Here is a 22,436-nt window from a genome sequence, read left to right as displayed (position 1 = left end):
GTACAGGATGTTGGTGAAGCCACTTGAAGAGTACTGAGAACGTTTCTGGTGGCCCTGTAATAGGAAGAATACTATTACAGAGGGTTCAGTAAAGATTCACCAGGATATTACCAAGACTGGAGGGTTTGAGTTATAAGGAGAGGCTGTGAATCTCTTCACTGGAGCACAGGAGGTTGAGGGGTGACCTCATTGAGATTGATATAATCATGAGGGTTCCTGGTAACATGAACATCAAAAATAGCGAGGAGCCTGCACGGTGATGTCAAGTGACTGGGGGGGGTAGAAATTGTGGCAGTTGGACACTTTAAATCCATCAGGAACAGCATCTCCATACAGCATACTGTGCATGTCAGGTGAGATGCCAGAAGACTAGAGGTTGGCTAACATGGTGCCACTGTTTAAGAAGGGTGGTAAGGACAAGCCAGGGAATTATAGACCAGTGAGGCTGACGTCAGTGGTGGGCATACTGTTGGAGAGAATCCTGAGGGAGAGGATGTACATGTATTTGAAAAGACAAGGACTGATTAGGGATAGTCAACATGGTTTTTTTGTGTGGGAAATCATGTCTCACAAACTTGATTGAGTTTTTTGAGGAAGTTACAAAGAGGATTGAGGAAGGCAGAGCAGTAATGTGATCTATATGGACTCAAGTAAGGCGTTTGACAAGGTTCCCCATGGGAAACTGATTAGCAAGGAGAGATCTCAAGGAATACAGAGAGAACTAGCCATTTGGATACAGAACTGGCTCAAAGGTAGAAGACAGAGGGTGGTGGTGGAGGGTTGTTTTTCAGACTGGAGGCCTGCGACCAGTGGAGTGCCACAAGGATCGGTGCTCGGTCCTCTACTTTTTGTCACTTATATAAATGATTTGGATGCGAGCAGAAGAGGTACAGTTAGAGGGAGAGGCTGAACAGGCTGGGGCTGTTTTCCCTGGAGTGTCAGAGGCTGAGTGGTGACCTTATAAAGGTTTAAAAAATTATGAGGGGCATGGACAAGCTAAATAGACAAAGGTTTTTCCCTTGGGTTGGGGAGTCCAGAACTAGAGGGCAGAGATTTCGGGTGAGAGGGGAAAAATATAAAAGACACCTACGGGGCAATTTTTTCACACTGAGCGTAGTACGTGTATGCAATGAGCTGCCAGAGGGAGTGGTGGAGGCTGGTACAAATGCAACAATTAAGAGGCATTTGAATGGGTATATGAATGGGAAAGGTTTGGAAGGATGTGGGCCAGGTGTTGAGGAGCGGGACTAGATTGGGTTGGGATATCTGGTCGGCATGGACGGGTTGGACCGAAGGGTCTGTTTCCACGCTGTACACTTCTGACTCTATGCTGGTTCAGCAAAAGCCGCGCATGCTCTGTCTGCAGAAACAGTGCTAACCCTTCTTTAAATGGACCAATGAGAAGCCAGACAAGGAGCCTGGTCCTCCTGCCAATCAGAGCTCCCCAATTGTCTGAATGCGGAAGATGGACCATCAGGTTCTGAAGCTGATGCTGTTGCTCCTCTCCAAATGAAGATCGAGCTTCATCTCAGACTGCAACTTCCTTCCTCTCTCCACCATCTGTGAGTACAGCACTGTCTTTACCATTTCATTTTTTCATTCTGGGGTTAAATTGCTGATTTGCAGCAACTGAAAAGAAAGCGAGTGAATCTAGGGAAGGGACAGAGTCGGCAAATGTTGGTCCAGGTCTGTGTCTCAATTGGCAAACGCACGGCAAATGCAGGCCCACAGTATGAAGTGATAGCCTCGGTTATGAAAAAATAACTGCTGAAAGGAGGTACGTTGTTTAAATGGTGACATATTGGGATGTGGACAAAGTGAGGACTGCAGATGCTGGAGATGAGAGTCGAATAGTGTGGCACTGGAAAAGCACAGCAGGTCAGGCAGCATCCGAGGAGCAGGAGAATCGACGTTTCAGGCACGAGCCCTTCCTCAGGAATGATGTGTGGATGTAAAACGTGGCCTCAGCGTCCTTCCACACCAGTCACTGCCAGTTGTCAGACGGATGCAGCAAGCAATCAGCAAGGCAACAGGTATATTAGCAAGAGGAATTGATTTCAGAAGTCGGGATGTCTTCCTGCAGTTAGGGGGTCATTGAATATATTCAAGGCTGAGTTCATCTGATTTTAGAACAACCATGAAGTGGATGTTTATGGGGGGGAAGGCAAGTAAAATGGTTTCAAGACCAGTACAGAACAGTTACAGAGTCATACAGCACAGAAACAGACCCTTCAGCCCAACTAGTCCATGCTGACTATATTCACAAACTAAACTAGTCCCACCTGCCTGTGTTTGCCCCATATCCCCCTGAACCTTTCCTATCATGTACTAATCCAAATGTCTTTTAAACGTTGTTACTCAACCTGCATCCACCATTTCCTCTGGACATTCATTCCACACAAACCACTGTTTAAAAAAAAAAAAGGTGCTCCTCATGTGTTTTTTAAATCTTTCTCCTCTCACCTTAATTTGCTCCCTAATCTTGAAACGACACATGCCGTTCACCTTATCTTTGCCCCTCATGGTTTTGTAAACTTCTGTAAAGAGAACAAAGAACCTTACAGCACGGGAACAGGCCCTTCAGCCCTCCTAGGCCATGCTGATCGAGATACTCTGTCTAAACCTGCCGCCTATTTTCTGAGGATCTGTATCCCTCTGCTCCTTGCCCATTCATGTATCTGTCTAGCTACATCTTAAATGACGCTATCGATCCCAACCCTACTGCCTCCGCTGGCGATGCATTCGAGGCGCCCACCACCCTCAGTGTGAAGAACTTTCCATGTACATCTCCCTCAAACCTTTCCCCTCGCACTTTGAATTCGTGCCCCGGAGTAATTAAGTCTTCCCCTCTGGGAAAATAATTCTTACTATCCACCCCTGTTTACACCCCTCATGGTTTTTCAGCCTCAATCCAATGAAAATAATCCTAATCTACTCAACCTCTCCTCATAGCTTGCGCTCTCCATAACAGGCAACATCCTGGTGAACACCTCTGCACTCTCTCCAAACGTATCCACATCCTTTTGGAAATCTGGCGATCCGGAATTGTACGCAGTATTCCAAATGCGCCAAACCAAAATCTTATATAACTTTAACATGACCTGCCAGCTCTTTTACTCAATCCGTCCGATGATGGAACACGTGTTGTATGCTGCCCTGACCACTCTACTGACAGTCATTGCCACCTTCAGAGAACTATAGACCCGAACACCCAGATCTCTCTGTACATCAATTTCCCCCAGGACCTTTCCATTTACTGTATAGCTCGCTCTTGAATTGCATCTTCCAAAATGCATCACCTCGCATTTGTCTGGATTGAACTCCATCTGCCATTTCTCTTCCCAACTCTCCGATCTATATTCTGCTGTATTGTCTGACAGTCCCCTTCACTATCTGATATTCCATCAATCTGAATGCCCATCTGCAAACTTGCTAATGAGGCACCCGACACCATCACCTTTCAACCTCCTGTGCTCCAGTGAAAAAAGTCCCAGCCTACCCACCAATTGGTGTGAATTCTGTCTGGGTCCCAATGTCGAGTCAGCCTGACATTTTTGATATAAAAGCTCTGCATTTAAATTACGTTCTTGAGAAAGTTACTGAAAACAGGTTCTGGGAGTAACATACCAAAGAACAGAAACAGTTAAGCAGTTAGATAACACGTTCGAGTGGGAAGTGTGTATAACATGATCTCACAACTCCTATACTCAATGCTATGAGCAATGAAGGAAAGCAAACCAAACGCTGCCTTCACTACTCTGTCCACCTGAGACTCCAGCACTCCAAGGTCTCTTTATTCTGCAACACTCCCCTTAACTGTGTCAGTCCTGCCTGGATTGCTTGACCAAAATGCAAACCTCTGATTTCTCTAAATTAAACTCCAACTGACACTCCTCGGCTCATCAACCGATGCCATAAATTCTAATTTATAGTGAACTCTTTCCTCTCTTATTCCTTGGAAGCTGAAAATCGCCATCCCACAATCACTCCCTCCATTTTCACTAGTTGGACTGAAGGGGCTGTTTCTGTGATGCATGGCTCTGTAACTCGGTCCTGTACTAGTCTTAAAACCATTTTCTTGCCTTCCCCATAAACATTCACATAAAAATCAGATGAACTCAGACTTGAATATATTCAATGACCCCCTAACTGCAGGAAGACATCCCCACTTCTGAACTTATTTCCTCTTGCTAATACACCACTTGCCTTGCTCATTGCCTGCTGCACCTGTCTGACAACTGGCACAGAAGGACACTGATGCCCCTCTGAACATCCACGCATCATTCCTGATGAAGGGCTCGTGCCCAAAACTTCGACTGTCCTACTGATCGGATGCTGCTTGACCAGCTGTGCTTTGCCAATTGTGGTCTTCTCTCCATTGGGGAACCGAGCGTAAACTTGGGGAACGGTTTGCTGAGCATCACAGCAGGGGTCCGCAGAGGCTGAGCGGACTTCCCAGTCTCCACTCATTTTAATGCCCCTTCCCACTCCCCTTCTGACATGACTATTTTTGGCTTCCTCCATTACCACAACAAACCAAACCACAAATTGGAGGAACAAAACCTCATCTTCTTGTCTGAGCAGTCAACAGCCCGGAGGACACAACATTGAGTTCTCCAATTTCAAATAATCTCCCATCCCATCCCATTCCACTCTTCCCTGCCAATTAGATTCCTTCCTCCCATTCACCAACCAGGTCGTACCAGGTTATGGGGATAAGGCAGGAACAGGATACTGATTGAGGATGATCAGCCATTATCACAATGAATGGTGGTGCTGGCTCGAAGGGCAGAATAGCCTACTCCTGCACCTATTGTACCCTCTACCTGTCTGTTTTAAAAAAATTCTCAAGGTCAGGTTCGTAGGAGAGTAGTCTGACACAGAACAAACGACCAAGAGGCGAGACTGCTTGAATATGGGCATTTTATTCCCCGCAGCGTCGCACAACGGGTCTGGCTTATACTCACTCTACATGTTACAAAAACTGGGAGCCGTCAGTTCTCGTAGAGCGGTTGCCAACAACCCACGCTCGGCGGTTAAACGTAACCCCGGAGCAGACTCACCGAACTGGAGACTTTTCCAGCTGATATACTCTTGTCCAGATATAAACATGCATGTGAACAGCAGAGCAAGGCTAAAAAACACATTCCATTCTGGTTACATACAGATAAGAAGATTCACACGGGACTAAGCAACACCTCCATTCCGGTTAGATTCACACATGTATTGGGACATAATTTTTAACCGTTTCACCACATTCCACTGCTTGGAATTTTACACCACACTGTCTCCACCTATCCTCACTTCAATACGCTGACCCCAGCACACCCTTGTTCCACAGCTCTCCCTCTACCCACCCCAGACCTGAACAAGGGTTACACCAGATCCCTCGACTTCACCTCCTGTTACTGCCTGGCTTGCTGCATTCTTTCAGTCTCCTGTCTGTCTATTTTGCCAACTGAGAACAAAGGCCTGGACTAACTTTTCCAGACTCTTTCCCCTCACTGGATTCACTCCCATTCCTTTCAGTTGCTCCAAGTCAACAACTGAACTTCAGAATGAAACGTAAATGGAAATGGGGGTGAGAAAAGAGAGTGCCGTACTCTCAGATGTTGGACAGAGGAAAGAAGTTGCAGTCTGAGGTGAAGCTCAATCTTTATTCAGAGAGAGGAGGAGCAGGAGCTTCAGAACCTCATGGTCCAACTTCCACATTCACCAATAGGGGAGCTCCGAAAGGCAGGAGGACAATTCTCCCTCCGGTCCTCCTTATTTGTCCATCAAACTTAGGTCTCGTCCCTTTTCTGCCGACAGCGAGGAACACGCCCAATGTTTTGGTGACACCAGCAAACGTGTGCCCTGCTTGTTGACACTGAGTGTACACAATATGCTGGTGTCATTGACAGATTTTAAGTGTCCAAAATCCTATGGGAGTATAAAAAGGGTACAGCCATAATTTTTTTTTCCATGTGGCTCAATATTTGATTGCTTTTGCATTTGTCTGGCTGCTCAATGTTTTGATGTCATTTCTTCAGTGTTGGGGTGAGATTCACAACTAGGGGGCATAGGTTTAGGGTGAGACCACAAAGGTAACTGAGGGGCAACGGTTCCATGCAGAGGGTGGTGCATCTATGGAATGAGCTGCCAGAGGAAGTAGTGGAAGCCGGTATAATTACAGCATTTGAAAGGTATCTGGCTGGGTATCTGAATAGGAAGGGTTTACAGGGATGAGTCAAGTGCTGGTAAAGGGGACTAGATTAATTTAGGATATCGCGTTGGCATGGACAGGTTGGACCGAATGGGTCTATTTCCGCGCTGTACATCTCTGACTCGAAATAATAAAAAGTCTACTTTTCCAAATAACAAACTATATCCATGTTAACAAGGCTTAGTGCACCACATGCTTTACTAACCATTCTCAACAGGTCCTGCCCTTTCAATGACTGAGGAACATATACATGCTGGTGCATAGTATCCTTCACTAGTATTTACACACTACCCTCAGCAATTGCACAAGTAACAGCAAAGGGCAAACAGCACAAGGATTAAACACACAGTGAGGGGACAAACAGCACAAGGATTAAACACACAGTGAGGGGACAAACAGCACAAGGATTAAACACACAGTGAGGGGCAAACAGCACAAGGATTAAACACACAGTGAGGGGTAAACAGCACAAGGATTAAACACACAGTGAGGGGTAAACAGCACAAGGATTAAACACACAGTGAGGGGGAAACAGCACAAGGATTAAACACACAGTGAGGGGCAAACAGCACAAGGATTAAACACACAGTGAGGGGCAAACAGCACAAGGATTAAACACAGAGCGAGGGGTAAACAGCACAAGGATTAAACACAGAGCGAGGGGTAAACAGCACAAGGATTAAACACAGAGCGAGGGGTAAACAGCACAAGGATTAAACACACAGTGAGGGGCAAACAGCACAAGGATTAAACACAGAGTGAGGGGACAAACAGCACAAGGATTAAACACACAGTGAGGGGTAAACAGCACAAGGATTAAACACACAGTGAGGGGCAAACAGCACAAGGATTAAACACACAGTGAGGGGCAAACAGCACAAGGATTAAACACAGAGTGAGGGGACAAACAGCACAAGGATTAAACACACAGTGAGGGGTAAACAGCACAAGGATTAAACACACAGTGAGGGGCAAATAGCACAAGGATTAAACACACAGTGAGGGGGCAAACAGCACAAGGATTAAACACACAGTGAGGGGGTAAACAGCACAAGGATTAAACACAGAGTGAGGGGACAAACAGCACAAGGATTAAACACACAGTGAGGGGGAAACAGCACAAGGATTAAACACACAGTGAGGGGCAAACAGCACAAGCGCCAGTAAAAGCCGATGGAAAGTGAGTGTAAAATGTCACTATGACAGGACAGGCCCCACATTCCTTCCCCTCCGTCCCCCCCCCACAACCTGCCTCACCTTTCACGTCCCGGGCCCAGTACCTTCCAGGTGGCCCCATAGTTGACACAGGGGCCGCCCCACGACCAGTAGAACTCCACCACCCCGGCGGCCGACGAGTTCCCAAGCAGGCCCTTAACCCCATCCGCCTCCAGAATGCTCACCGGCTCCTGGCTGCTGTACAGCCGGCCGGTGTGGCCGTGACACAGCAGCTGCGCCAGGAAGGCGGCGGCGGCGGCCAGTGACGGGTGTCTGCCCCGGGCCGCGCGGCGCCATTTTCCTAACGGCCGCCCTCCCGCCGCTTCCTCGCTCGAGCTTCTCCTCCCAACCGCCTTCGGCCCCGCGAGACGTCTGCACGGGGGGATGGGCGGGGCCGGGTGATGGGCGGGGCCGGGCCGGGGGGTGGGCGGGGCCGGGCCGGGGGATGGGCAGGGCCGGGCCGGGGGATGGGCGGGGCCGGGCCGGGGATGGGCGGGGCCGGGCCGGGGATGGGCGGGGCCGGGCCGGGGATGGGCGGGGCCGGGCCGGGGATGGGCGGGGCCGGGCCGGGCCGGGGATGGACGGGGCCGGGCCGGGCCGGGGGAGCCTCACCGTCACCAAGCAACAGCCACCTCGCGCTACAACTGCTCATTCACAAAAACAAACTCTCCTGTCTCGCTCTGCAGCTGCAGGGGGGACACTGCCACGTTTCCAGGAGCCCTGTCTACATTGGGAAAGCTCACGGCTCAATTTAAACAGATATTCCCACATCTAACGGAACGGCGTCATATCGAAAGGGGGCAATCTGCATTTTAAAGGAACGTGGACATTTTAACGGGTATTTCTGCAAATAAAGAGGTTTAAATGGACAAGATTACATTTCAAAGGGATGTGGGCACATTCAAAGGGATATCTTCACATGTAAAGTGACGCAGTTATATCTAAATGAACCTACATTTCGAAGAGACGTTGCCCTATTTATAAGTAGAGACAATAGGTGTGAATTCTGTCTGTGTCCCAATGTTAAGTCAAGACTGACATTTTTCTTAGAAAAGCTCTGCATTTAAATTACATTCTTGAGAAGGTAATTTATAGATTCGGGTGTAGGTTAGGGAGGATTGGCCGTGCTAAGTTACCCATAGTGACCAGGGATGTACAGGTTAGGGTGGATTGGCCATGGGAAACACGGAGTAAGGAGTTGGGTATGGGTGGGATACTGTTCAGAGGGCCAGAGTGATATAGATGGGCTGAATGGCCTGCTTCCACATTGTCGGAATTCTATGACCCTCCCCATAAAGGAGCATTTTATCTGCATCTATCCTGTCAAGCTGCCATCAGAATTCTACTGGTTTCAATAGAGGTATACAGCACAGAAACAGATACTTCGGTCCAATTCGTCCATGCCGACCAGGATTCCAAACTAAACCAGTCCCATTTGCCTACATTTGGCCCATATCCCTCTAAACCTTTCTATTCATCTACCCATCCAAATGCTGTTTCAATGTTGTAAATGTACCGGCAACTACCACATCCTCAGTAAGTTCATTCCACATGCAAATCACTCTTTCAAAATGTTGCCCCTCCAGTTCCTTTTAAATCTCTCTCCTCACATTAAAAAAAAGCCCCCTAGTTTTGAGTTCCCCTACGCTAAGCAAGAGCCATTTGCTATTCACCTTACCTCCCACTCCTCATAATTTAATCAATCTCAATGAGGTCAACCCCCCCCCCCCCCCCAACAACTTCCTGTGCTCCAGTGAATAAAGTCCCAGCCTCTCTTTATAACTCAAACCCTCCAGTCCTGACAACATCCTGGTAAATCTTTATCAAACCCTCTCTAATAGTATTCTTCCTATTACAGGGCCACCAGAACTGTACTCAGTACTGTGAAAGTGACCTCACCAACATCCTGTACAACCTCAACATGATGTCCCAACCCCTATACTCAATGGGGTGAACAATGAAGGCAATGTTGCGAAATGCCATCTTAACCACCCTGTCGAGCAGTGATGAAACTTCCAAGGAACTATGTATCTAAACACCCCCCGCCCCCCCCCCATGTCTGTCCATGAGACCATAACACATAGGAGCGTAAGTAACGCCATTCGGCCCATCGAGTCCACTCCACCATTCAATCATGGCTGATGGGCATTTCAACTCCACTTACCCGCATTCTCCCCGTAGCTCTTAATTCCTTGTGACATCAAGAATTTATCAATTTCTGCCTTGAAGACATTTAGTGTCCCAGCCTCCCTGCACTCTGTAGCAATGAATTCCACAGGCCCACCACTCTCTGGCTGAAGAAATGTTTCCGCATTTCTGTTCTGAATTTACCCCCTCTAATTCTAAGGCTGTGTCCACGGGTCCTAGTCTCCTCGCCCAATGGAAACAATTTCTAGCGTCCTCCCTCTCCAAGCCATGTATTATCTTGTAAGTTTCTATTAGATCTCCCCTTAATCTTCTAAACTCCAATGAATACAATCCCAGGATCCTCAGCCGTTCCTCATATGTTAGACCTACCAGTCCAGGGATCATCTGTGTGACTCTCCGCTGGACACGCTCCAGTGCCAGGATGTCCTTCCTGAGGTGTGGGGACCAAAACTGGACACAGTACTCCAAATGGGGCCTAACCAGAGCTTTATAAAGTCTCAGTAGCACAACAGTGCTTTTATGTTCCAACCCTCTTGAGATAATTGACAACATTGCATTCGCTTTCTTAATCACGGACTCAACCTGCATGTTTACCTTGAGAGAATCCTCAACTAGCACTCCCAGATCCCTCTGTACTTTGGCTTTACGAATTTTCTTACTGTTTAGAAAGTAGTCCATGCTTCTATTCTTTTTTCCAAAGTGCAAGACCTCGCATTTGCTCACATTAAATTCCATCATCCATTTCCTTGACCACTCCTCCAAACTGGCTAGATCCTTCTGCAGCCTCCCAATTCCTCAGTACTACCTGCCTGTCCACCTAACTTTATATAATCGGCAAACTTCGCTAGAATGCCCCCAGTCCCTTCATCCAGATCATTAATATATAATGTGAACAGCTGCGGCCCCAACACTGAACCCTGCAGGACACTGCTTGTCACCGGCTGCCATTCCAAAAAAGAAACTTTTATCCCAACTCTCTGCCTTGTCAGACAGCCAATCCTCAATCCATACCAGTTGCTCACGTCGAACACCATGGGCCCTCACCTGGCTCAGCAGTCTCCCGTGCACACACTCTCATTCTCTCATGCACACACACTATTCTATGGGGTGAAATTGTATTGGCAGAATTATATTTGCAGATACATTCAATTTTGTTCAAAAAGCACACAATCTGCAGGCAGTCAATGCATGTAATATTTTACAAATTCTGACTTTGGAAACAGAACCAGTCTGATTCAAGATTGGAATACTGACAGACACAAATCTCACCTTTAATGCATTGTCTGAGCGGAGATGTCTTTTTTTTTAAATAAAACCTTAAGTCATCTCAAGAACATTGTTACATATTAATGAACCAAAGCCCGCACCCATTCTAAGAGATGAAGACTATCTAAGTTTGTTCAATATATTCTATCAGTTGCATGACACTGATCTTTTGATATAAGTTCTGTGTCTTATGATGCTGTTCCATGAGGCTTATGTATTGATGAGGCAATATGGTACACATGAGGTGATAGAGAATTACAGATCATCGAGGAAGGATTGAAAGAGAGAGTTAAGAAGAGCAAAGAGAGGACCGAAGCAGTCTTTATTCTATTTGCTAAATGAAATAGAATAAAGGGGGAGGGGAAGGTCTTATGAGGAAAGGCTGATAGACTTATGTCTTTTCTCAATGGAAAGAAGAAGGCTTAAGGGGGGATTTGAAAGAGACATACAAGATGATCAGAGGATTAGATATGGTAGACAGTGAAAGACTCTTTCCAAGGATGGCAACGTCAGCTTGTACGAGAGGGCATAACTACAAATTGAGGGGTGATAGATTAAAGACAGATGTCAGAGGCAAGTTCTTTTTGCAGAGAGTGGGAAGGATGTGAATGCCCTCCCTGCTAAAGTAGTCAACTCAGCCACATTGGGGAGATTTAAACATTCCTTAGATAAGTGCATGGTTGTTTTTCGGATAGTGTAGGGGGACAAGCTGAGAATAGTTCACAGGTCAGCGCAACATCGAGGGCCTGTTCTGCGCTGGATTCTTCTATGTTCTATGTTCTAAACTTAGTGCAGGAGGTGGAAAGAAATGAGCAGCTTTAAAACTGCTCTTGGAGCTCAAAGCTTTCAATGAGAGTCTGAGCCCGGTGTTAAGTTCAGGTAACCTTTATTGCAACCCAAACTTTGTTGCAACTTCAGATCCCCCCCAGCAAAAAGGCAGAGAAAAAGTAGTTGCTTTTTGAACATCTCAAGGTGAAAGTGCACACACCACACCTCCCCCTGTCCCACCCCCCTCACTGTCTTTACTATTGGCCAGCACCAAGTTGTCCCTTTGTAATCGGATCCTTGGTACAGCCGTCACCCGGAGGAAGTATTGCCTCACTCAGCAATTTCAACCCTTACCCTGTCTCCAACTAAGTTTCTCCCTGCTCATTTGCCAGTGGGGGGAGGGCAGTGTAGAGTCAACCTGACTGCTGTGGGTCTGGAGTCACGTGTAGGCCAGACCGGGTAAAGGGTGCAGCTGGAACGACTGAGTGAATCCTTTCCCACAACGGCGGTTCCCTTCCCTAACAAGGGAGAGAAATGGGGGCTTTCTCCCCCCCACCCCCAACCCCCTCCCTGAAACGGTCTCATCGTTAGATTCCGAACTCCACATTTCTGACCGAATACCAATTCTGCCATCTGTCGTGGCAGGATTCGAACCCGGGAGTCCCCGGAACCGGGTTGATAGTCCAATCGATAATGGCCCTTGGCCGTCACTCCTTCAATCTCCCTGCGATGGCACGTGAACTCGCTGGTGCTTCCGCAGGTGGGAGGAGCAGGTGAAGCCCTTCCCGCACTGAGAGCAGGTGAACGGCCTCTCCCCTGTGTGTATCCGCTGGTGCCTCAGCAGGGTGGAGGATGTGCTGAAAGCCTTCCCACACTCGGGGCAGCTGAAGGGCCTCTCCCCCGTGTGGACCCGCTGGTGGCTCCGCAGGTTGGAGGAGCAGGTAAAGCCCTTCCCGCACTGAGAGCAGGTGAATGGCCTCTCCCCCGTGTGGACATGCTGGTGGGTCAGCAGGGTGGTGGCCTGGGTAAAGGCCTTCCCGCACTCGGGGCAGGTGAAGGGCCTCTCCCCTGTGTGGATCTGCTGGTGCCTCATCAGGGAGGAGATGTGGCTAAAGGCCTTCCCGCACTCAGGGCAGCTGAACGGCCTCTGCCCTGTGTGGACACGCCGGTGACTCCGCAGAGTGGAGGAATCGCTGAAGGCCTTCCCACACTCGGGGCAGCTGAAGGGCTTTTCCCCCGTGTGGACACGCCGGTGGCTCAGCAGGGTGGAGGAATACCTGAAGGCCTTCCCACACTCAGGGCAGCTGAACGGCCTCTCTCCTGTGTGGACCCGCTGGTGGGCCAACAGGGCCGAGAAAAACACGAAGGCCTTCCCGCACTCGGGACAGCAGAAAGGCCTTTCCCCAGTGTGGTCCTGCTGGTGGGCCAGCAGGTGGGAGGAATGTCTGAAGGCCTTCCCGCAGTCGGTGCAGGGGAATGGCCTCTCCCCGGTGTGACTGCGCCGATGAGTCTCCAGGGCAGACGGGAAACGGAAGCCTTTCCCACAGTTGCCACACTTCCACGGTTTCTCCACAGGGCGGGATTCCTCAGGTCTCTCCATGGCCACAGCTTCAGCTGCACACAAACACGTGTAGAGCCCTCCCTGCCGTGAAATGCCTTTTCCAGGCCGTATCACGGTTTCAGTCTCACCTGATGCTGAAAATATACTCAAACAGGAACCAAAAAGCTTTGATCCCTCTCACAGAAATCACGGTCTAAAATGTTTGCTGGCCCCAGTGGATTGAGTGACCGTCAGACATTGACATCAAAGTGAGGACCGGAGATGCTGGAGAGTTAGTTGAAAAATGTGGCACTGGAAAAGCACAGCAGGTCAGGCAGCATCCGAGGAGCAGGAGGGTCAATATTTCGGGCATAAGCCCTTCATCTGTTGATTTTGAAATTTTCCTCTTCAAATCTTCAAAAACTCTGTCAGAATAGATTACAAAGCTCATCACTGCCAGTGCAGGGTAGAAATTCTGAACAAGCAATTCTACTTTTTGCAGAATATTCTTTTCTTTTATTATTCCACAAAATTGAAAGCACCATCCCACTCTCTCCCCCCCCCTCTGTTCTCACTCCGCTCTAATTCTCCTCATCAGGATCTTACAGGGACGAAAAAGCAAAAAAAATGCCAAGACTTGACTCCTCCCTGCCACCAACCAGACTCATTCCACCCATTGACCAACCAGGTGGTACCCTCTAACTGTCTCGACCTATCCCTACTTCACCACCACCCCCTTTTATCTGCAGCTTCTGCACCCAGCCCCAGCCCTGAAGAAGGATTACACCCGATACGTCGACTTCTCCACCATCTGATGCCTCCTGCCGAACTATTTTGCCAATTGAGATACAGACTTGGATCAATGTTTCCGGAGTCTGTACCTGCCGAATTCACTCTCTTTCCTTTCAGTTGCTGAAAGTCAACAATTGAATCACAGAATGAAAAAAGATGGAAAAGGGAGCGAGATAAGAGAGTGCCGTACTCACATATCTGGGACACAGGAAGGAATCTGCAGTCTGGGTAAAGCTCAATCTTTACTCGGAGAGAGAGGATCAGGAGTCGCAGCTTGAGAAGTTCATGGTCCAACTTCCGCATTCAGACAATGGACTGGCTCTGATTGGCAGGAGGACCAGTCTCCTTCCAGTCCTCCAATGCTGCCTATTGGTCAATCAAAAGAAGGTCTCGCGCCTTGTTTGCGTTCAGCGATGAGCATGCCCAGTGTTTTGCTGACACTGGCCAGCATGCGCACTGCGTTGCTGACACCGATAAACATGCGCAGTATGCTCTACGGGGATGTTGGTATTACTGACAGATTTTAAGTGTCCAAATGCCAACAGGGGAAAAAAGATAGAGCCACAATTTTTCCCCCCTATGGCTCGGTATTTTATTCCTTTTGCATTTTGTCTGGCTGCTCAATTTTTGTATGTTTTTTCCCCTTGTTGTGGGGGCAAGACGCCGAGACCAGAACTGGAGGGCATAGATTTAGGGTGAGAGGGGAAAGATTTCTGAGGGTCCTAAGGGGCAATCTTTTCGCACAGAGGATGGTATGTATATGGAATGAGCTGCCAGAGGAAGTGGTGGAGGCTGGTACAATTACATTATTTAAAATGCATCTGGATGCGGATATGAATAGGAAAGATTCAGAGGGATAGGGGGCAAATGCTGGGAAATGGGTCACTAGATTAATTTAGGACGTCTGGTCGGTGTGGACCGAAGGGTTTGTTTCTGTGCTCTACAACTCTGAGCCTATTTTTAGATAGTATGGAAAATAAAGAGCATGAAAGCATGGGAAGGGTTAGAGCATGGAGACCACTGCCGGTTTGTTGCAAAGGATAGTGGAAAGCTCTTACACGAATTACCAGAGTAAGGTTGAGGCTGAAAGGTCACTATGGCAAGATGAGATAACAGTCAGTAAAGTTAGCCTCACCTGCTAAATATGATTGACAGGATTGGGACAATAAATATTTGGGACATGACATTAAATATCTAATTAATAATTAGTAGAGTCAGCCTGCTTGAGACTATTGATAATAAATATCTAATCATGACATGAGGAAAATATTAAGTAGGGTCTGGAATGCAAGACCATTGTTCCAAAAGCTGACATTAAATCTCTAACCGTGATATTAGAATACCATTAAGTAGAATGTAGGAAAAACTATAAGGGCGCAACTAAAGAGATAATGGGAACTAACATCATGGTTTATTGTATAGCTAGCGTGAGGTACTTTTAATTAATATAGTTGAACATGCTGATTAGCTAACAAACACACTGCTGAGCTGGAGACAGTGCTGCCCCCTCTGTCCAGGAGTAAATGCTGGAAAGGTGGTATTGTTCATAGGGAGGAGGATGGTCTCCGGCTACACTCTGATATCGATCAGCTAGTAAATGGGGCAGAACTATGGAATTTAATCTGCAGGCAGTTTGGGAAATTTAATAAGGGAAGGAAGTAAGCAATAAATAGTAGATCCCTACAGAGTGCAGTGGAACAAAGGGTCCTTGCTGTCCAAGTTCAGAGATCCCCGAAGGTATCGGTACAAGTAAAACGGGGGATGAGGAAGGCATAGATTTGTACTTTTTCACACAGAGGGTAGTGCGTGTGTGCAATGAGCTGCTAGAGGAAGTGGTGGAAGTTGGCACAAATACAATTTTTAAAAGGCAGCTGGATGGATATGTGAATAGGCAGAGTTTAGAGGAATATGGGCAAGTGCTGGTAAATTGGATAGATTAATTTCGGATACCTATTCAGCATGGACGAGATGGACTGTTTCTGTGCTGTACAGCTCTATGGCCATCCACCTCATTTTGAAATGTTTTGGAACACCCTCTTCGGGTTCAGAGTGTGCCAGGACCTGACACCTCCCTCCTCACGTCTCCTGTATATTTTAAATCAATAGTACCGTTTGCATGTTACTGGGTTAGTACTTTAAACACACAGACACATACAATATAATCAGAATTTCTATTCGGTACAGACAGTGATGACTTGTTTCAACTTTGCTAACAGGGTATCAGATCTGCAGACAGAAATCTTGGAAGAAATTCCAAAACAAGATCTGACAGGGTCACTCAATATCATTGGGGGGGGGGTTGAATCTGGAAACAGAAATTCGACCTGCTTCAAAAGGAACTGGACATCAATGTGAGCAGAGAAGCACTCAGAGAGGAACACACCAGTGAACGGAGCTTTATCTGGTTACACAGAATGAGTGTATGTGTCCCAGTGAACTGACAATGGGAAGGAGCTTTAACCAGTTACACAGACTGAGAGGGGCTGGGGCATTTATTTTACCCCTGGAGCATCAGTGCCTGAGGGGTGACCTTAGAGAGGTTTATAAAATCGTGAGGGGCATAGACAGGGCAAATAGCCTAAGTCTTTTCCCCCCAGGGTGGGGGAGTCAAAAACTAGAAGGCATAGGTTTAAGGTGAGAAGAGAAAGATTTAAAAGGGGCCTAAGGGACAACTTTCCATGCAGAGGGTTGTGCAGGTATAGAATGAACTGCCAGAGGAAGTGGTGGGTACAATTGCAATGTTTAAGAGGCGTTTGGTTGGGTATATGAATAGGAAGGGTTTGGAGGGATATGGGCTGGGTGCTGCCAGGGGGGATTAGATTGGGTTGGGATATCTGGTCGGCATGGGTGGGTTGGATGAAAGGTTTGTTTCCATGCTGTACATCTCTATGACTAGCACTCGGAGCATGGCTCCTTCATCACGTGATTGTGGAGAATAAAATCATAAGGCACAGAATGGATGGAAAAACATTACAGTGCACTGAAATGATATATTGAAAAACCCTGGATTGTTAAGTCTTTCATCTTTTAGTATGGGCTGCTTGTATCATTCATTTGTAAATCGCGGAATTTCCTGAAAGACATCTTCTTGAAATAACTCAAGGTTTTATAACAAAAGGTGACATCTCAGCTCTGACAACGCATTAAAGGTGTGAAGTCAGAATCTGTCTGTATCCCAATCAGACTGGTTCTATTTCCAACGTGGAATTTACAAAATATTACATGGATTGACTGCCTGTATATTGTGCATTTTTTGAGAAAAATAGAATGTATCTGCAAATACAAATTCACCCCCATGGATGTGTATGTGTGTGAGTGAGACAGAGAAAAGTTGAAACTTTATTGCTGGAACAGCACAGCAGGTCAGGCAGCATCCAGGGAACAGGAGATTCGACGTTTCGGGCACAGGCCCTTCTTCAGACAGAGAAAAGTCTATTTCATGCTGTATATCCCGATGTCTACTCGACAACAGATGCTTTAATTCTGCTGGTGTAAATATTGTTATAAACCTTAGCTGGGTATGAATAGTTAGATGTTAGGGTGAGAAAATGCCTCAAGAGCGGCACTATAAGAATCGTGGGAGAGCCCTATTTCTGGTTTACTTCCCCATGAACAAACATTAAGCATGAGCATTTATTTATTTCTAATTTTGTTCTGTTTTTCTTGTTTGATTCCCAGCTAGGACTACTCTCTGTGTCTGGGGATGGTTGACAGGCTGGGAGATTGTGGCTTGGGTCTTGAATAATTGAATGTTTTATTGTACCAGAAGGTGTAGGGGTGTGGGGTCAAGGCTTCAGCAGAAATCCAGCAGAGCAGAGAATAGACCAATATCTTACTCTGTGAGAACAGGGACATCCCAGAGGACAGAGAAATCAGGACCTGAATCCAAGCTGACACCTGTGATTAGTACTTTGATGAGCAGCGTCAAGCCTCTACCTTCACCGAGCTTCCCATTTGACTCCTACCTCGATATTCAGGATCCAATCCTTGTCATCCTGAAGCTATGCCTCTGCAAGGAGTCTCAGATCATAATTATTCTCTTCAATGTGTGCAGTCAATTTTGTTACAATGGACACCATTCAGAAACATCGTTTTTAGTTTCAAGTTTTGTGACCTTCAGAATCCAGTTTTGATTGTTGGTACATTTACTCACCTTGTCCCTTTCTATCGTTCTCAAGAGACAGGAGAGTTTGTTTTTGTGAATGAGCAGTTGTAGCGCGAGGTGACTGTTGCTTGGTGACGGTGAGGCTCCCCGGCCCCGCCCCGTCCACCCCGGCCCCGCCCACTTCCCCGTGCAGACGTCTCGCGGGGGCGAAGGTGGTTGGGAGGAGAAGTCGCTCGAGCGAGGAAGCGGCGGGAGGGCGGCCGTTAGGAAAATGGCGCCGCGCGGCCCGGGGCAGACACCCGTCACTGGCCGCAAGTTCACACCGACCCGCCGAAGCGAAACCCACCCATATCCCTACATTTACCCAACACTACGGGCAATTTAGCATAGCCAATTCACCTGGCCCTGCACATCTTTGGACTGTGGGAGGAAACCGGAGCACCCGGAGGAAACCAACGCAGACACGGGGAGAACGTGCAAACTCCACACAGTCAGTCGCCTGAGGTGGGAATTGAACCCGGGTCTCTGGCGCTGTGAGGCAGCAGTGCTAACCACTGTGCCACCGTGCCGCCCACTAGGCTGAGTGGGCGGCACGGTGGCTGAGTTCATCTGATTTTTATGTGAATGTTTATGGGGAAGGCAAGAAAATGGTTTTAAGACTAGTATTGGACCAAGTTACAGAGCCATGCAGCACAGAACAGACCCTTCAGTCCAACTAGTCCATGTTCTCAAACTAAACCAGTCCCACCTGCCAGTGTTTTGGCCCATATCCCTCCAAACCTTTCCTATTCATGAACTTATCCAAATGTCTTTTAGATGTCGTTACTGTACCTGCATCCTCCACTTCCTCTAGACATTTAGTCCGCATGTGAACCACTCTGTATAAAAAAAATTGTGCCCTTCAAGTCTTTTTAAAATCTCTTTCTCCTGTCACCATCAAAATTTGCTCCCTAATCTTGAAACCCCAACCTGAGGGGAAGGACACCCGTCGTTCACCTCATCTCTCTCTTCATGATTTTATAAACCCATTCCCCAACATTTACCCCTTCACCTAACACTACAGGCAAATTAGCGTGGCCACTTCACCTAACCTGCACATCTTTGGACAGTGGGAGGAAACCCACGCAGACACTGGGAGAATGTGCAAACTCCACACTGTCAGTTGCCCGAGGTGGGATTTGCGCTCTGAAGTGCTGCTGCTGCTGCTTCAGGTGGTTGTGGAGAATAAGATCATGATTAGACTATTTATAGCCAACAGAGTCCAGTTCATGGAGATGAGATACATTAAACAATTTAGATGAAAACTTCCATCTTTTAGAATGGGGTTCTGTTCTTTGGTATGTTAATCCCAAAACCTGTTTTCAGTAACTTTCTCAAGAACGTAATTTAAATGCAGAGCTTTTCTATCAAAAATGTCAGGCTGACTCGACATTGGGACCCAGACAGAATTCACACCTATTGGTGGGTCGGCTGGGACTTTTTTCACTGGAGCACAGGAGGTTGTAAGGTGAAGGTATCGGGTGCCTCATTAGCAAGTTTGCAGATGGGCATTCAGATTGATGGAATATCAGATAGTGAAGGGGACTGTCAGACGATACAGCAGAATATAGATCGGAGAGTTGGGAAGAGAAATGGCAGATGGAGTTCAATCCAGACAAATGCGAGGTGATGCATTTTGGAAGATGCAATTCAAGAGCGAGCTATACAGTAAATGGAAAGGTCCTGGGGGAAATTGATGTACAGAGAGATCTGGGTGTTCAGGTCTATTGTTCGCTGAAGGTGGCAATGCATGTCAATAGAGTGGTCAAGGCAGCATACAACACGCGTTCCATCATTGGATGGATTGAGTAAAAGAGCTGGCAAGTCATGTAAAAGTTATATAAGATATACCCTGCTGACCTACCGGCCGGTCCAAACGGGGGAGAGTCTCTCCAGCTGTCCCAAGTGCGGGAAGGCCTTCAGTGATTTCCCCCAACTTGCTGACTCACCAGCGGGTCCACAAGGGGGAGAGGCCATTCCCCTGCCCCGCGTGCAGGAAGGCCTTTACCCAGGCCTCCAACCTGCTGAGGCACTGGCGGATCCACAGATGGGAGAGGCAATTCAGCCGTCCCGAATGTGGGAAGGTCTTTACCCACACCTCTGCCCTGGTGACCCACCAATGGGGTCCACACGGAGGAGAGGCCCTTCAACTGCCCCGAGTGCGGGACAGTCTTCACCCGCTCCTCCTACCTGCGGAGCCACCAGCGAGTTCACGTGCTGTTGCAGGGTGATTGAAGGAATGATGGCCGAGTGCCATTATCGTCTGGACTATCGACCCAGTTCCAGGGATCCCGGGTTCAATTCCCACTGCGACAGATGGTGGAATTGGAATTTGGTCAGAAATCTGGAGTTCAGAATCTAACGGTGAAAAAATGTTGGTGGGGTTGGGGTGGAAGATATCCCCCATCTCATTCACTCAGTTCCTTTTTAGGGAAGGAAACTGTCGTTGTGGGAGTGGATTCACACGTCGTCCCAGCTGCATCCTTTACCCGGTCTGGTCTACACGTGACTCCAGACCCACAGCAGTCTGGTTGACTCTACACTGCCCATCCAACTTACTTGGATACAGGATACGGGTTGAAATTGCTGAGTGAGGCAATACTTTCTCCGGGTTAAGGCTGTACCAAGGATCCAATTACAAAGGGTCAACTGGGTAGTGACCAATAATGAAGCAAGTGAGGGGTTGGAGGGGGTGTGTGCTTTTTGGCCTTGAGGTGTTTTTAAAAAATTTCTACTTTTTCTACGCCTTTCTGCAGAGAGATTCTGAAGCTGTAACGAAGTTGGGTCGCCATAAAGATTACCTGAACTTCACGCCGATCTCAGACTCTCGTTGAGAGCTTTGAACTGCAACTGTTTTTTGTTTTTAAACTGCTCATTTCTTACAGGTGAAAGTGAGAACTGCTGATGCTGGAGATTAGAGTCAAGATTAGAGTGGTGCTGGCAAAGCACAGCAGGTCAGGCAGCATCCAAGGAGCAGGAAAATCGACATTTTTCGGGCAACATTGATTTTCCTGCTTCTCTGATGTTGCCTGTCCTGCTGTGCCCATTTCTTACAGCCTCCTGTTCTATGTTTCCAATGTTGTGTATTGGTTGCAGCAGTGAATGAGTAGCCGGCATTGTTAGAAATTGTAAATTTTTCAAGAGTGCAGGTACTACAACATGTCATCGGCATTGTACAGTTTCCTGGCAGCACTGGGAAGTGTGGGCAGTATCCACTGCAAACGATGTGGAGGTGCCGGTGTTGGACTGGGGTGGATAAAGTTAAAAATCACACAACACCAGCTAATAGTCCAACAGGTTTATTTGTAAGCATGAGCTTTCAGAGCGCTTCCTCAGGTAGCTGTGGAGCAGGGTCATAAGACACAGAATTTATAGCAAATAATCAGAGTGTCATGCAACAGATGGGACATATTAAACAAATCTAAATTGCAGATTAATCTTTCATCTTTTAGTATGGGTTGCACGTTTCAATTCATTAATACGTAATCCCCCGAACTACTTTTAATTCACCTTCTTGAGATGATTTAAGGTTTTATAAAAATAGGTGACATCGCCGCTCAGAGACTGCACAAAAGTGTCTGTTTCCCAATCTTGAATCAGACTGGTTCTACTAACCAAAGTTATAAATATTACATGGATTGACTGTCTGCAGTTTGTATGATGTTTGAACAAAATTGAATATATCTGCAAATATAATTCTGCAAATGGAAGTTCACTCCATTGACTTATGTGTGACTGTATCTGCAGGAGTGTATATGCGTGCGTATGCGAGTTTGCGCATGCATGCTAATGAAATGTGTGTGAGATAGACTATAAGCCTGTGTGATGGTGAGAGTGTTAGGGTGTGTGTGTGTCTGAGAGAGCAAGAGATAAAGGCAAGGGATTGCATTTTGCTAAAACAAGGAAGGGCAGGACTTGTACCATTAATGGTAGGGTCCTGCATCGTCTTGCAGAACAGATTCATGAGGGTGGGGTGGCGTGGAGGGGTTCAGGTTCATAAAGTTAAAAATCTCTCAAAACCAGGTCATCGTCCAAGTCGTTTATTTGGAAGCACGAGCTTTTGGAGCACTGCTCCTTCATGGGATGTTTGTGGAACAGGATCATGAGACACAACCATCTGATGAAGGAGCAGCGCTCCAAAAGCTAATGCTTGCAAATGAGCCTGTTGGAGTATCACCTGGTGTGGTGTGAATTTTAACTTCGTACACCCCAGTCCAACACGGGCATCTCCAAATCGGGGACATAGTTCTTTGGCAGTTGCATCATTGGTAGACAGGGTTGTGAAGGAGGCGTTTAGCACACTTTCCTTCATTGTTCACCCCGTTCAGTGTAGGAGTTGGGACATCACGTTGTGGTTG

The 22,436-nt window shown here is 47.4% G+C and overlaps 5 protein-coding genes across 5 annotated transcripts in view; 2 read left to right on the top strand and 3 right to left on the bottom strand.

Annotated features, from left to right (window-relative positions):
* The window catches only part of LOC148144974 (uncharacterized), a 271,778-nt gene extending 261,941 nt beyond the window's left edge, over positions 1 to 9,837 (bottom strand). Inside the window, exons 1-3 of the mRNA XM_087975743.1 lie at positions 9,797 to 9,837; positions 7,463 to 7,792; positions 4,968 to 5,134 (exon numbers count right to left, since the gene is read on the bottom strand). Of these exons, the coding sequence (XP_087831869.1) occupies positions 4,969 to 5,134; positions 7,463 to 7,792; positions 9,797 to 9,837 (537 nt within the window). The 3' untranslated portion in view covers position 4,968. The remainder of the gene's footprint in view (positions 1 to 4,967; positions 5,135 to 7,462; positions 7,793 to 9,796) is intronic.
* LOC148144968 (uncharacterized) overlaps positions 1 to 22,436 on the bottom strand; it is a 293,614-nt gene that overhangs the window by 159,053 nt on the left and 112,125 nt on the right. The window lies entirely within an intron of this gene.
* The window catches only part of LOC148144970 (uncharacterized), a 219,692-nt gene that overhangs the window by 104,326 nt on the left and 92,930 nt on the right, over positions 1 to 22,436 (top strand). The window lies entirely within an intron of this gene.
* Positions 1 to 22,436, top strand: part of LOC148144973 (uncharacterized) — an 84,656-nt gene that overhangs the window by 55,297 nt on the left and 6,923 nt on the right. The gene's annotated exons all lie outside the window — the stretch shown is intronic.
* The window catches only part of LOC148144971 (uncharacterized), a 43,237-nt gene continuing 33,103 nt past the window's right edge, over positions 12,303 to 22,436 (bottom strand). Inside the window, 1 exon segment of the mRNA XM_087975649.1 lies at positions 12,303 to 13,169. Within this exon segment, the coding sequence (XP_087831775.1) occupies positions 12,318 to 13,169 (852 nt within the window). The 3' untranslated portion in view covers positions 12,303 to 12,317.

This window comes from Chiloscyllium plagiosum, unplaced genomic scaffold, assembly GCF_037043375.1.
Source record: "Chiloscyllium plagiosum isolate Xiang-an unplaced genomic scaffold, Cpla_swu_hap1 HiC_scaffold_27, whole genome shotgun sequence".
In the NCBI taxonomy this organism is placed as follows: domain Eukaryota; kingdom Metazoa; phylum Chordata; class Chondrichthyes; order Orectolobiformes; family Hemiscylliidae; genus Chiloscyllium; species Chiloscyllium plagiosum.
The sequence above is the reverse complement of the archived record's forward strand: the minus strand, read 5'-3'. Positions and strand labels throughout refer to the sequence as shown.